Source organism: Medicago truncatula, chromosome 3, assembly GCF_003473485.1.
Source record: "Medicago truncatula cultivar Jemalong A17 chromosome 3, MtrunA17r5.0-ANR, whole genome shotgun sequence".
Classification (NCBI taxonomy): domain Eukaryota; kingdom Viridiplantae; phylum Streptophyta; class Magnoliopsida; order Fabales; family Fabaceae; genus Medicago; species Medicago truncatula.
The window spans coordinates 23743628-23756941 of NC_053044.1; the positions used below are offsets into that span (position 1 = coordinate 23743628).

General features: G+C 34.3%; 1 protein-coding gene across 1 annotated transcript; it reads right to left on the minus strand.

The window, feature by feature from the left end:
* Positions 1 to 10544: 10544 nt before the first annotated feature.
* Positions 10545 to 12189, minus strand: LOC112420157 (uncharacterized). Its single transcript, XM_024778820.1, has 2 exons — positions 11889 to 12189; positions 10545 to 11542 (listed from the first exon to the last, which is right to left on the minus strand). Exons 1-2 carry the CDS (start codon positions 12187 to 12189, stop codon positions 10545 to 10547), a joined length of 1299 nt encoding a protein of 432 aa, XP_024634588.1.
* Positions 12190 to 13314: the final 1125 nt, after the last annotated feature.

Below are 13314 nucleotides of genomic sequence, written 5' to 3' on the forward strand. Positions count from 1 at the left end.
AAAAATTTAAAATCCTCGTTTAGAAGAGAAATATAAATTCAACTTTTTTAGTATTATGATATATATATATATATATATATATATATATAATTATTTTTTGATATAATTATAACTTCATTGTCCTTTACATAATTTTATTTATTGAAAAAATTGTTGAATCCACAAAGACATTCAGTGTTGTTGTAAAATTCCAGCATTGTGCAAACAATAAAATTCAAGTAGGTTTTGGATTTTAAAATCCGAAGACATTTAATTAAAAAAAAAAAAAAAACCCACATAATGAGTTTGGGCAAACAATAAACTAAGCCAAGAATTAGATGAGTTGGTTGAAAAATCACTTAGTTTAAGCACTAAGAGCTAAGAGCTTATGCGCATACTCTCATAACTTCTAACATTCAACTTTGCGCATGGAGCTCTTTAGTATGTTGGATGTTAGAAGTTATGCGATTAAAAAATTAAGACTGATTTGACAGCACTAAGAGCTTATGCGCATGGAGCTCTTTAGGATTGAATTTTTTAGACCGCTCGCTTAGCATGTAGGCTGGGGATCAAATTAATATACTCCATGAATTTAAGAGGTCTAACTATAAGACCATTTACGATGGTTTCAAGTACTGCAACTGTCATATGGATCGAAAAAAAAAAAGTATTGCAACTGTCATGTATGCAAGACAGACCGAGGACCAAACCAACTCAAAGGGTAAGTTAGGGGAGTGCACTAAAAAAATCCTTGATGTTTGGTGGTAAAGAGCCAAAAGATGGACACTAACATAAAGGGTTGTGAGTTGTAACCACTGTTTTCAAATATGTAATTCAGATTAGAGCGGTGCTATACGGCGCAACAGACCATATAACACGACAAAGCACGACAAACACGATTGTATGTAATAGTTCATTTTGGTCTTATAAAAATAACTTGATTTAGTAGCTCTTCATGAAGAAAAAAAAATGTAGATAGTTTTATAGAATGATCCTTACGTTTAAGTTATTTAATTTGTTTTAATTTTATATTTTTTTCCTTAAAACCCTAAATCTTTTGGATCATTTTGACTGTACAAAAAAGGTTACTTACATTATGAGGTTTTTTAAGTTTAACATTTTTATTGGGTTTGTTCTTTTAGTTTTTTCAGTTTTAGATTGATTTTTTATGTCGGTAAAAGTGTGCACCTAATCCTTTAAGTCATAAAATGTATATACACCATTAATATTTTTCCATCAAACTCAATTAAAAAATATTTATGTAGACGTTTATTGAAAAGTCGGTAAGTTTAAATCATAAGTGTATTATTCGTTATTAATTTGGAGAAAAAATTATAGATTAAATTTTTAAAATGTTTAAAAAGATGTAAGTAATCAATTTATAGATTAAAATTTCTAAAACATGATTAAGATTAAATTGAAAAACAATAAGAAGAAAATGTATGTAAGTAATCATGTTATGTGTCATAAACACTTTTTAAACATTTTATCTTATGGGAGTATTTATTTAACAAAGTTGGATGAAAAAGGGATCAATTTATTAAAAAAAGAAATTAAAGGACTAGCTTATTCATTTTTATCAACATAAATGACCATTTAAAAGCTAAAAAATATAAAAAGGATTAATCTAATATAAATGTTAAATTAAAGGACCCGATGTGTATTTACGGTTCATTTGATGCGCAGGAAGCAGGATAGAGAGACAGATATCCAAATCCGTTTGGTGCACCAATATGATACGATAAATTAAACCCATTAGTAATCATATCCTATCTATCCTTTGTAATTTTAATCCTTGATTTTTGGTGGGTTAACAACTTGATAGGATTTCTCAAACCCATCCATCGTACACAAGTCTTTCCTTCCCACATATTCAATCTGTTAACTCCACCAAACTGACTTCTGTTTTCAACTTTTTTGTAAACGATTCCTCCAAAAAAAAAAAACTTTTTTTAATTGATGAATGAATGATACAATTAATCGATGATACAATTACAACACAAAGTTTTCATCTTTTTTTTAATCATTAATCGATGGCTAAAACCCAATTGGATGATTGGTTAATCACATCATCATCATCATCGTGGCTTCTTAATTTGAAAATCCAATTCCTTATATGGGTTAATTATCCCAAATTGCATCATCATCATCTTTGCTTCTTGGTTGAAAAACCCAATTGGTAAACCTCATCAGTCATCATCATCTTAGACTGAAACAGTGAAACCCAATTGTTATTGAACATTAGTCCCCATAGTCGATGATCGAAATACTTCTGCATATTATTAGTATTATTTTCTTAATTTATGTGTCTGAAATGTTAATCTTGAATATATTAATCTTTAAAAAAATATTTATCTGTATTTTTGTCATTTAAATATAATATAAAATTATCATGTCAAAAGCAAGGATACACAAAACATATGATATGATAAAATAATAATATCATCTTTCTTATCATATCTGCACCAAACACATGATATGATAAATACATATCCTATCATTATCCAACTCCTTATCTATCATATCTACGCACCACACGGACCCTTAGCTTATAAAAAACAACACATGCACACAAAAAATAAAAGTTAACAAATAAAAAACCAAATCAAAAAGGAAACTTAAGTTGTTGTACATTCGTGTTTGTCAAATAGTGTCGTTAATCATTTATCTTCAGATTATGACCTAGAATAGGATAGTAGATGGTAAATTGGAGGATCGTAAAATCCTACCAAAATAGATGATCATAACTCGGAGAAGGATCATAACCTCTAAAATCATAACCAATTTCGTAATAATGACAAATAAATCAACCTAAAAATTAAGATTCAAAACTCAAACAGAGCTAAATAGGATGGAGAGAACTTTTGCAATGGTAACAGTAGAATAAGTGATATGTGGGAGTTCACAAGTGAGAGAGAATGTGGGAAAACTCGCATCACATCTTTATATAATATGGGAGTAATGGGACTAATAAGTGCTTCAACTCTTCAAGACGGTGCTTTCAACTTTCCATTAGTCGAACATAGTATAAAAGTAAATCGATTTGTTTTGTTATTGCTAGTGCAAAACAACACGATGAAGGCAAAACAATGTGTTTTGTTCTAGAAATTACAAAAAACATCATTCACTACAATATTGTTTTGACTAAAGGAGAGTTGAAGTCTCCCACTTTGGAAAGTTGAAACACTTATCAAAATTTTCCCTCTATTCTCACTTCGAAACCAATTTCTCCCGCTCTCTCACTTGAGAACACCCACATACCAGTTATTGGCTCTTTTATTACCATTGCAAAGGTTTTCTCACCTCATTTTGTTCTATATGAACTTATGTTGAATTGTTTGAATTTTGAATCTTAATCTCCATGTTGGGTTATTTGTCATGATTGTATATTTGGTTATGGTTTTAGAGTTTACGATCCTACGGTTTTGGATTACGATCCTTCTCCCAGTTATGATTTTCTGTTTTGATAGGATCTTACGATCCATGCTACGATTCTCTAGAGCTACAATCCATGACCTTCCTTCCTCTCCTAATCTGAATTATGTGTTTCACAAGATTGTCATGGACACCAATCATAAACTCTCATATGTGAAAAATAAGTGTTTCCCGTTTGGCTAGCAACCAACACTCAACTTTTACCCACCTACCAGTAATTTATGCACGGTAATAAGGAACTAAAATCAAATGTCATAAAAGACTACCGCAATACATGAGCTGATAACCGATAGTGGCATGTACTAACAAAATACATGACATCCAAGCACAAACAAAAGAGTTCAGTTTTGAGTAATAAGAGTTGCAACTTGCAAGCTTGAAATTATAAAGCATGCTAACTGAAATAATCACAACAATATGCTCACTGTAAAAGAGTAGAGTGTATATGCGCTCGAAATAGCCAAATGCTAAGTTGCAACAAATTTTCAAAATGGTCAAGGGAAACAAGTTAAAAAGAACAAATGAGTCCTTCGAATATGTAGCAAAAAAGATTATTACACATTTCACTAAAAAAGTGTCACTCACCTTTGATTATTATCAAATACTCCCTCTTTGCATTTTTATAAGCACTCATTAAATTTTTCCCTCTTTGTTTTGGCTTGTGATTCATGATGCAATTGTCAGAAATTTACTGAAGCAAAGGATGATTGGAAAGCAACAATGTACAATCTGATGGTAAATAGGCCTGAGTTAAAATGTTTGCTCGTTTTTGGTGAATACACATGAGGAAGCTAGTAAAAATACAGCCTCACTAGATTGCAATTACAAATTACAATGTGTCGGAGTCCTAGTTTATTAGCTTTCTATGGGTTGATGTGCCATATATTGTTGAGGAGCGGCTTGATATGTTTCGATCATTTTTTTGCCTTGAGAGTGTATTAAGGTTGAACTCTTTTTGGTTTATTCCATGAGTATCTTGTGCTTAGAATAGAGTTTTCACCTTAGTGACGCCTTGCTGTCTAGGAATGATTTTGGATTTGTGTTTCATATCAGCCAAAGCATCTTTTGAGTTCAACATTACAACAATCTAACATAATTACAAAACATTGACACAGTCTTTTATAGTTCCTTAAACAATTTCATCCTATTAATGAACATCTTTGAGTCACCAAACTCAAAGAAGCTTGTAAATGGTGCCAAATTAATAAAATGAAACTTTAATGATTATATAGTAACTCCGCCAATTCTAAGAGCACAAACAAGTGGATTGAAGAGAGTTGAGGCCTCTTCAAAGTTCACACACGTAATCGATACCGTTAAACAACACACAAAAAGAAGTTGTATATGTCTCTGAGCTACCCAAAACTGTCAAGGGCCATTATCTAAGACACTTCTTTTGGTGGGTTGATTAACTACATCGACAACGCTATGAGCAAGAAGGACGTAAAACAACATATCTTAATGCCCTTTTTTGGACTTTCAAACATAGAAATTTTAACATAATTACTTAATTTTCCTTGTTAATATGAGAATGAGAAAGTGAATAGAAAAAAAAGAGAGAAAACTTAAGGGGAAGTGAGAACAAGAGTGATATTTGGAAAACTGAGTGAATAGAGGGATGAAAATGAAACTATGTTGATAACTTATAACATAGAAGATAGGAACGTGATTCTGGATTTTGAATGGAAAATGGTTTATTAATCAGGTGTAGGCTATGGTAGAATAAGGTTTACATAGTGCTAGTTTATATAAAGGATTGTTGCCAAATTGTTGGTATATACTACATTGTACAAGTGCAATGGCACGATATATGCATGTGAGACTGAAGATCAGACCAGTCAAAGGGTAGTTGGGAGATACCCTGTATTTTGAAAGTAGTTGGGAGAGAGTGCTGAAAAAGTTCTGCTATAGGAGGGAATTGAAAAAGGAGGGAAACTAACACAAAGAAGGTTTTGATTGATACTCAGAATAGCTAACCCTCCTCAACATTTTTACATTCTCATTTTTTTTTTATCTTGTGTTATTTTAACATTCTTGGAAACTAGTGCAGATATCCGAAGTTGTATGAGTTAGACATATATATTAATTTTTGAAATGTTAATTCTCATCTTTAAATGAAATAATTTTAATTTGTAAATAAAAAATACCAAAAAAATCATTAACCAATATATCATATTAATTTTTTTGAACAAGAAAAAATGGAATACCATTATTGATAATCTTTTTAAGCACAAGATGTGTCAAATATGATTATAAAAAGATACAACCAGGCATCAAAAGTTCTATAACAACAAAAACAAGAAAAGCACAACCAACTAAATGACCTAAAAAATGCAATGACAGAGATGAAGTCTCCAAAAATGGTATTCAAAATCAGAAGTATCATATTTTGATTTCAACCACCAATAAGTTTGAAGCTTAATCTTCTCGCATAATGCGTGTAAAGTTTCCTCCTTATGGTGAAAAATATGATGATTGCGCTTTTTTCAAATTATCCATACCGTAGAAATCCAAACAATATTCAACAGCATATGACACCTATTCGCAAAACCACCCAAAGCACCAAATTGCATCTGAGGCTCATCAAATAAATGTGTCCCACTAATACCAAACCTAACAAATTTACTACCAAAGACCATAATCTGCCTAAAAATTCACATCTAACAAATAAGTGATTCATATCTTTATCCATACCGCATCCTCGTTGTTATTAAGGACTCTCCTCCAAAGCAAGTTATCTTTAATCGCATCCGATTAAGAAGCAGACGTTAAACAAACAAAGAAACTTTTAGCGGCACCCCTTTTAGAGTTCTTGAATTTCAGAACCACGTGTCAAGCATTTGTCTTACTAATACTTGCACAAGTCTTCGTACAAAAGTTTTTTTTTACTTAAACAATGTCTCAGGTTCAAACTTACATACTCGCATATTAAATATCAAGGTAGCATATGAAATGTACCTACCAAAACAGAAGTGCAACACATTTATTTTAATCTACAATTTTCATTTGGAGTCGAATAAATGTTGTGTTCATGAAAAAATAAATGGGTGTGGACTGTGGAGTACCCATACGTAAGACCAACAAATCTATTTTTTTGAGGGATAGACCAACAAATCTATTGGTAATTGTAATAATAGAACATGTGAATCTCACGCTTTCACTCCAATTTTCAATTACCATAACATTCCAACGTCCTAATACTAAATACCACTACTCCGATCCTTTTTTCTCGAATCCATTCAATTGTTCAAAGAATAAGAAAGACAAAATCACACACAACACGGACACAAACATCGTACAAACAATGTCAATGACGACAACAAGTACAAAGGAATCGAAGGTGCACGATGCTGCACATAATCGTTTAGCCACCCTCATAGCTCACTTGCTTCCTCCCTCCACAACCTCCTCCTCCGCACTCATCCAACCTCTCCACCTTTCCGCTTCCTCTAGAATCTCCCCTCCATTGAATCTCAAAGGAACCCTCACCATTGTCGATGATCGAACCGGGAAGAAATATAACATTGAGGTGTTTCCTGATGGGACTATCAAATCTAATGATTTTAAGAATGTGATGGATGTCTCTGCTTTATTTCCAAATTGGCTATCGGAATCGTCATCAATTTTGTTTTTTGCTTGTTGGTTAGGATATGAGAAAGTTGTGTTGTGTTGATGAATTTTCAATTGTAGATTTGGCACTCTAAATGATTTTGATTTGATGAATTTGGCCTGTTTAATTTTGCTCCTTTATGTTTCACTTAATTGTTTGAAAAATGGCGTTGTTTCTAGTTTACGTTCTAAATTGTAAATTTTATGAAGAATTGTTTTGTAAAACAATGACTATTGAGATGTAATGAAAATTCTTATGTCATGTTTTTGTTTTTAGTTAGTACTTACTTTCTTGACTTTTTTTAAAGCAAGAGTGATACAAAATGTACCAATCAAATTCATTGAAATTGAAATAAAGAGGAAACAATGCAAGAAAGAAAGGGGGACTCAGCCAAAACTTTTTCAAAAGCTTACAAATCTAAAGTTTGGTAGACCTAATCAATTCATAATGTAATCATTTCTAACTACATCAGATATATCATTCTACCTTGCAAAAGAGGAGATGGATAGGCCTAAATTTTCTTAACTATCAGCACAAAATTCACCTTCTCTCTATATATGTGAGTAACCATGAAATTGATATTGTTGATCAGAGCTAAACAATTAAGCTATATGTTTCTTATGTTTCAAGGAACCAGTGAGCAGATTTGAAAGTCATCACAACAATCCACAAGTTTCTCCTGTCTTTGTTGTTAACATTTTTTTTAATTTTACCTTCAAAAATTTATTAGAAAATGAGAAAAGTACAAAGAATACTTAACCCTTAATTCAAGAAAAGATAATGGTGAGATGGGATTTAGAAATCCCATAATTTTTTAATAAAGTCATGTTGCCGAAACAAGTTGAAGAGTTGACTAATTCAAATTTCCTTATTGCGAGCTGTTGGAAGTTAAATATTTTCCTACTAAAGTGTAGTTAAATAATATCATTTGGTTAATGAGTTCATCAAAGACAAATCATTTAGGCAAATCCGAGTTCTATTATTTGGTGGAACAATTTTTAGCCAAGTTTTACTCATCCCCCGACCGAACTTCGTAGTTCCAAACCCATTTTTTCTAGGAACCAAATGATTAACGGAAAAAAAATGCTTGTGTTGGTAATTTATGTATATGTGCATGGAGAAGTATACATCATGCTAGTTAGGTTATAAGCAAGGAAGCTATTGGAAACATAGAAATTTTTTTTTGTTAAATAATCTCTTCCATTGAATCGTTGTTAAACAATTTTTTTTCTGGGTGGTGGGAGTGAGGAACATAGGAAAATAATTTGTATTGGTTGGAATTTTGTTTGTATGAGGAAGGAGTATGGTGGGTTGGGGGTTAGGAGGTTGAGAGTTTAACACCGCATTATTGGGGAAATGGTGTTGGCGTTTGTTAATTGATAGGGAAGGTTTGTGGCGTAAGGTGTTGGTAGCTAGGTATGCTGCGGAGGATGGAGGTTTGGAAGATGGGGGTTGGAGTTATTCTTCTTGGTGGAGGGAGATAGTGAGAATTAGATATGGGTAGGGGGAAATGGTGAGGGGTAGTTTGCGGCCTGTGTCAGGAGGAGGGTGGGGGACGGGGCTGAAACTTATTTTTGGCGTGACTGTTGGTGTGGTGATGTTTCTTTTCGTGAGCGATTTCATCGTCTATACGACTTGGCTGTCCAAAAAGCAATCACGGTTAGGAACATGTTCTTGTTGGGGTGGAATGATGGTGGGGAGGTGTGTCCGTAGTGTCGCCATTTGGGGGCGTGGGAGGAAGAGTTGGTAGAGAAGTGTAGGGAATTAATGCTTAATATTTCTTTGCAGGATACATCTACTGATATGTGGCAGTGGCTTTTGGACCGAGTGGGGGTTGCTCCGTTCGTGGTGTTTATGACATGCTGACATCCCATGAGCATCCTCATTTACATCAAAATATGGAATTAATTTGGCATAAGAAGGTCCATTTGAAAGTATTTATTTTTCCTTGGCGACTGCTAATGGAACGATTACCTACAAAATCAAATTTGGCTATTCGCGACATTATCTTTTCAGAAGCGTAGTTGTGGTCACGTCGAGGACACTACACATTTGTTCCTGTCGTGTCCAACTCTTTGTGCTATTTGGTCGTTGGTGCGAGTGTGGTTTGGCTATGATGGCGCGGACTCCCAGGTTATTTCAGATCACTTCTTGCAATTTATTAGTTATGCAGATGGTCTGAAATCGCGGCGCTCCCTTTTTCATTTGATATGGTTCTTGTGTCTTTGGGTCTTGTGGAATTAAAGCAATAGTAGGTGATTTAATAACCAACAAAGCTCTATCACGCATCTGTTAGATAAAGTAAAGTCATACTCTTTGTGGTGGCTGAAAGCCAGTAAGACTGCCTTTGTTTTCGGCACTCATTTGTGGTGGTCGAGCCCACTTATGTGTTTGGGCATCGGCTAGATTTTTATGTATTTTTTACAGACATTTTTTATTTTTCGTGATTTCTTTCGCACGCCTTGTACTGGGCGATTGCGTTGTCAGTGTTAATATAATTCATTTTTGACTTGTTCAAAACAAAAAAAAAAACAACAAAAAAAAAACCTATTGGAAAATTCGCAATGGGATATCAACTAGGATTTCTAATGACAATTGGTTGCCTTGTTAAAAAGATTAAAAACTCTAACTCGGAGACATAGCCTATGTGTTTAGGGTTAGAGACTTTTATGATAAGAACATTAAGAGGATGATATGATCATGTGATGGGTACTATTGATGTTATAGGTTAAAGTATGCTGCCATTTTATAAAACATGGTAGAGATGAGAATCGTAGTTCTCTAATCACTAACATAACAACTGTAAAAACATATGGAAAAGTGTGTATAAACTATAAACTATCCCCATGGACATCAAGCGTTATTGTAGCATATTCTAAAAGAAACATATCTTGCTCTAATTTCTTCCCTATATGCTTAAACACTCTAAAACTATTGTCCATAGTTTTAGAAATTATGATCGAGCAACCCAAATTTGGTTTGGGTCCCCCTATTATTTTAAAACTCACATCTTACTTAGATGCTAAGTTTGAGGATTAGATTCTAAATATAAGACAGACAAGTCATTAGATAAATTAATTAGCTGAGAATCATACATCAATTCATTTTTCTCATTTGCTACCACTGTCATACCACCCTTCTTAGGGACAACATGGACCGGACTGACCCATGAACTATCAGAGATTGGGTAGATCATACCAGCTTCTAGGAGTTTCAGCACCTCCTTCTTTACCACTTCCTTCATTGTTGGATTCAGCCTTCTTTGAGGTTGAACCACTGGCTTATACTCAACTTTTAAATGAATTTTATGCATGTAATAGGCTGGACTTATAACTTTTAAATCAGAGATCTGCCAGCCCAATGCTCCTTGATTTTCCCTTAAAACCCTCATTAATTTTTCTTCTTCAAGGGCTGATAAGGAATTGTTAATGATGGCTGGCTTCGAGGCATCTTCACTTAGGAAAACATATTTCGAATGAGAAGGAAGTTCTTTCAATTCAGGAATTTTTGTTGTTTTCTCTTAACCTTTGACTTGATTTAGAGTCTCTTTTGACAAAATATCCCTTTTCATCAACCACGTCCACTCGGTAACATTGTGGATTTTCATTTCTATATTTCTATGCTTCATAACTTCGAAAATGTTGAATATCACTTGCTCATTTTGAAAACGCGACATCAATTCTCCTCTTTCCACATCAATAAGTGCCCTGCCAGTTGCTAGAAAAGGTATCCCTAACAACACAAGCATCTCTTCATCATCAGCCATGTCCAATATCACGAAATCAGCTGGAAATACCAAGTCATTCACTCTCACTAGAACATCTTCCAGCACTCTGTAAGGATATGAGTTTGACCGATCAGCTAGAGTGAGAGTCATTCTTGTAGGTTTTGGTTCCCCACATTTTAATTTCTTCATCATGGAGAGAGGCATCAGATTTATGCTTGCTCCCAAATCACAAAGAGCTCTTCCCATACTGACCTTCCCAATGGTACAAGGAATCGTAAACGCTCCAGGGTCTTTCAATTTAGGAGGGAGCTTTCGTTGGAGGATGGCACTACAATTCTCAGATAAGGCTATATTTTCATCATCTTTAGGCCTCCTTCTTCCGGTTAATAAATCTTTCATGAATTTAGCATACACCGACATTTGATCAAGAGCTTCACTAAAAGGTATGTTAACTTGCAGCTGAGAGAATAGTTCCATGAACTTCGTGAATTGCCTTTCCTCCTTCTTCTTCTTTTTAGACAAATGAGAATAAGGAAGCTTCACATATGATGGAATCTCTTGTGGTTTGTCTCCATCTTTCAACAATTGGCTCTTAGACTTCCTCAATATTGAATTCACATCTATTAAAGGCTCACTTTTTTCTCCCTCATCATTTTTTTTCTTCCTTTCATTTTCAACTACACCATGATCACTCTCTTTTTCAACTACAACATCCTCAACATTCTTTTCAACTACACCATTATTAACTTCCTCCACTACTACTTCATCACCCTTCTTTGTAGCTTTTGGAACTAAAGATGTTAAAATCTTTTTGCTCCTCAACTCAATAGCATTGCAAGTCTCATTCTTAGGGTTTTATTTAGTGTTTACATGTGAATCCTCCCTTAGTTTGATCAACCAACTGCTTTGCTATCTGCCCAATTTGGGTTTCAAACATTTTTCTTGAAGCCTCGTTATTCTTTCTTTTAGTTTCTTGACTCTTCTTAATCTCTTCAAAGTTTTATTGAGTTATCTTCATGAAATTAGTCATTGCTTCCTCAAGACCTGAAGGTTTTCTTTGCTGTTGTTAAGGGTTAGGTAGCAGAGGGTTCAAGGTGTTGTTATTTGTGTACTTTAGGTTGGGATGATTTAGCCAACCTGGGTTGTAGGTGTTAGAATAAGGGTGGACCTTTGGATAATTTCTCAAGTAATTGGCTTCTTCACTCACTCCTTCTGGTTCACATTCACCATTTGCACGCCCCTCAGCACAGAAAACACACCTGATTGCAGCTACTTGTTGAGTTTGTTTGGCCATGGTCAACCCTTGGACATGCTTGGTTAAAGCTTCTAACTGTTTGTTGATTGCTGCTTGGTTAGCTAGGATGGTGGTATTGTCACTAACCCCAAAAACGCCCCTTTTCTTTTTCTCCGCATCAACACGGTATTCATTTTGGACCATGTTTTCTAATATGGTTTGGACTTCATGGTTAGTTTTAACTCTCAGACTATCACCAACTGAAGCATCTAAAAACATCCTATTGTTGTGTTAACCTCTCAGTGAAAATTTAGAGGAATTGTTTGTCAGAAAACTCATGGCCAGGATACCTTTTAAGCTGCAGTTTAAACCACTCCCAAACGTCATAAAGTGACTCGTTCTCCCCTTGCCTGAAGTTTGATATCTCATGTTTCTTCTCCCAATATTTGGACACAGGGAAAAATCTCTCTAAGAATTTCAGTTCCAACTCATCCCATGTTTGAATAATTCCACTCGGAATGGTTCGCAACCAATCTTTGGCTTTTCCAACTAAGGTGGAGGCAAAAAACCTAAGTTTCGTTTGGTCATCAGTCAAAGTGGTTGGGGGTACACAAAACTCACATGTTTCAAAGAAATGACTCAAGTGTTCATGAGGGCTCATGCTATCTGACCCATCATATTATCTGTCGTTCAACCCATTTTGAATGGATGTTTTGATATTAAAATCTACTGGATTTGCTAGTTGAAAGACATGAGTTAGACGACCGCGGTAAGCAGATAAACCATAGTCTCCCAACTTAGGTCTCGGTGGTGGATCAACATCTCCCATTGTGTTAAATTTAGGAGAAATGATTGATTCAAGTTCAGAAGGTGTTGGACTTGTATATCGTGTTCTTGGACTAGGTGGAATAGACTTTGACAATCGGACAACTTTCCGATTTGCTCTTGCAGTCCTCTCAATTTCAGAGTCAAAAAATAGATCATTAGAACGTCCTCTACCTCGCATAAACAGCAAAATACCTTAGTAGCACTGCACGATACAAAATTAAATAGTGAATACTGAAACAATATAAAAAATTTAATAGAAAAATAAATTGCAGAAATTTAAATTGCAGAAATCCTTATTAATAACGATATTGCCTTGTTGAAATAATTCAACAGTCCCCGACAACGGCACCAAAAACTTGATAGATATTTGGAAAGTGTACCAAAAACTATTGAAGTAGTAAATAAAAGATCGTATCCACGAGGACTGTATTTAACTTCTACTTAGAAATTTCATTATTAAAAAGGATGTAGTAAATTCAAGGGTGCCCTAGGCAGTTGGGT

Coding starts and splice junctions, on each gene's coding strand:
- LOC112420157 (XM_024778820.1), bottom strand. CDS start 12,189: ATGGTCCAAAATGAATACCGTGTTGATGCGGAGAAAAAGAAAAGGGGC. Junction 11,543..11,888: donor TTCTAACACCTACAACCCAG/GTTGGCTAAATC, acceptor TAACATCTTTAG/TTCCAAAAGCTACAAAGAAG.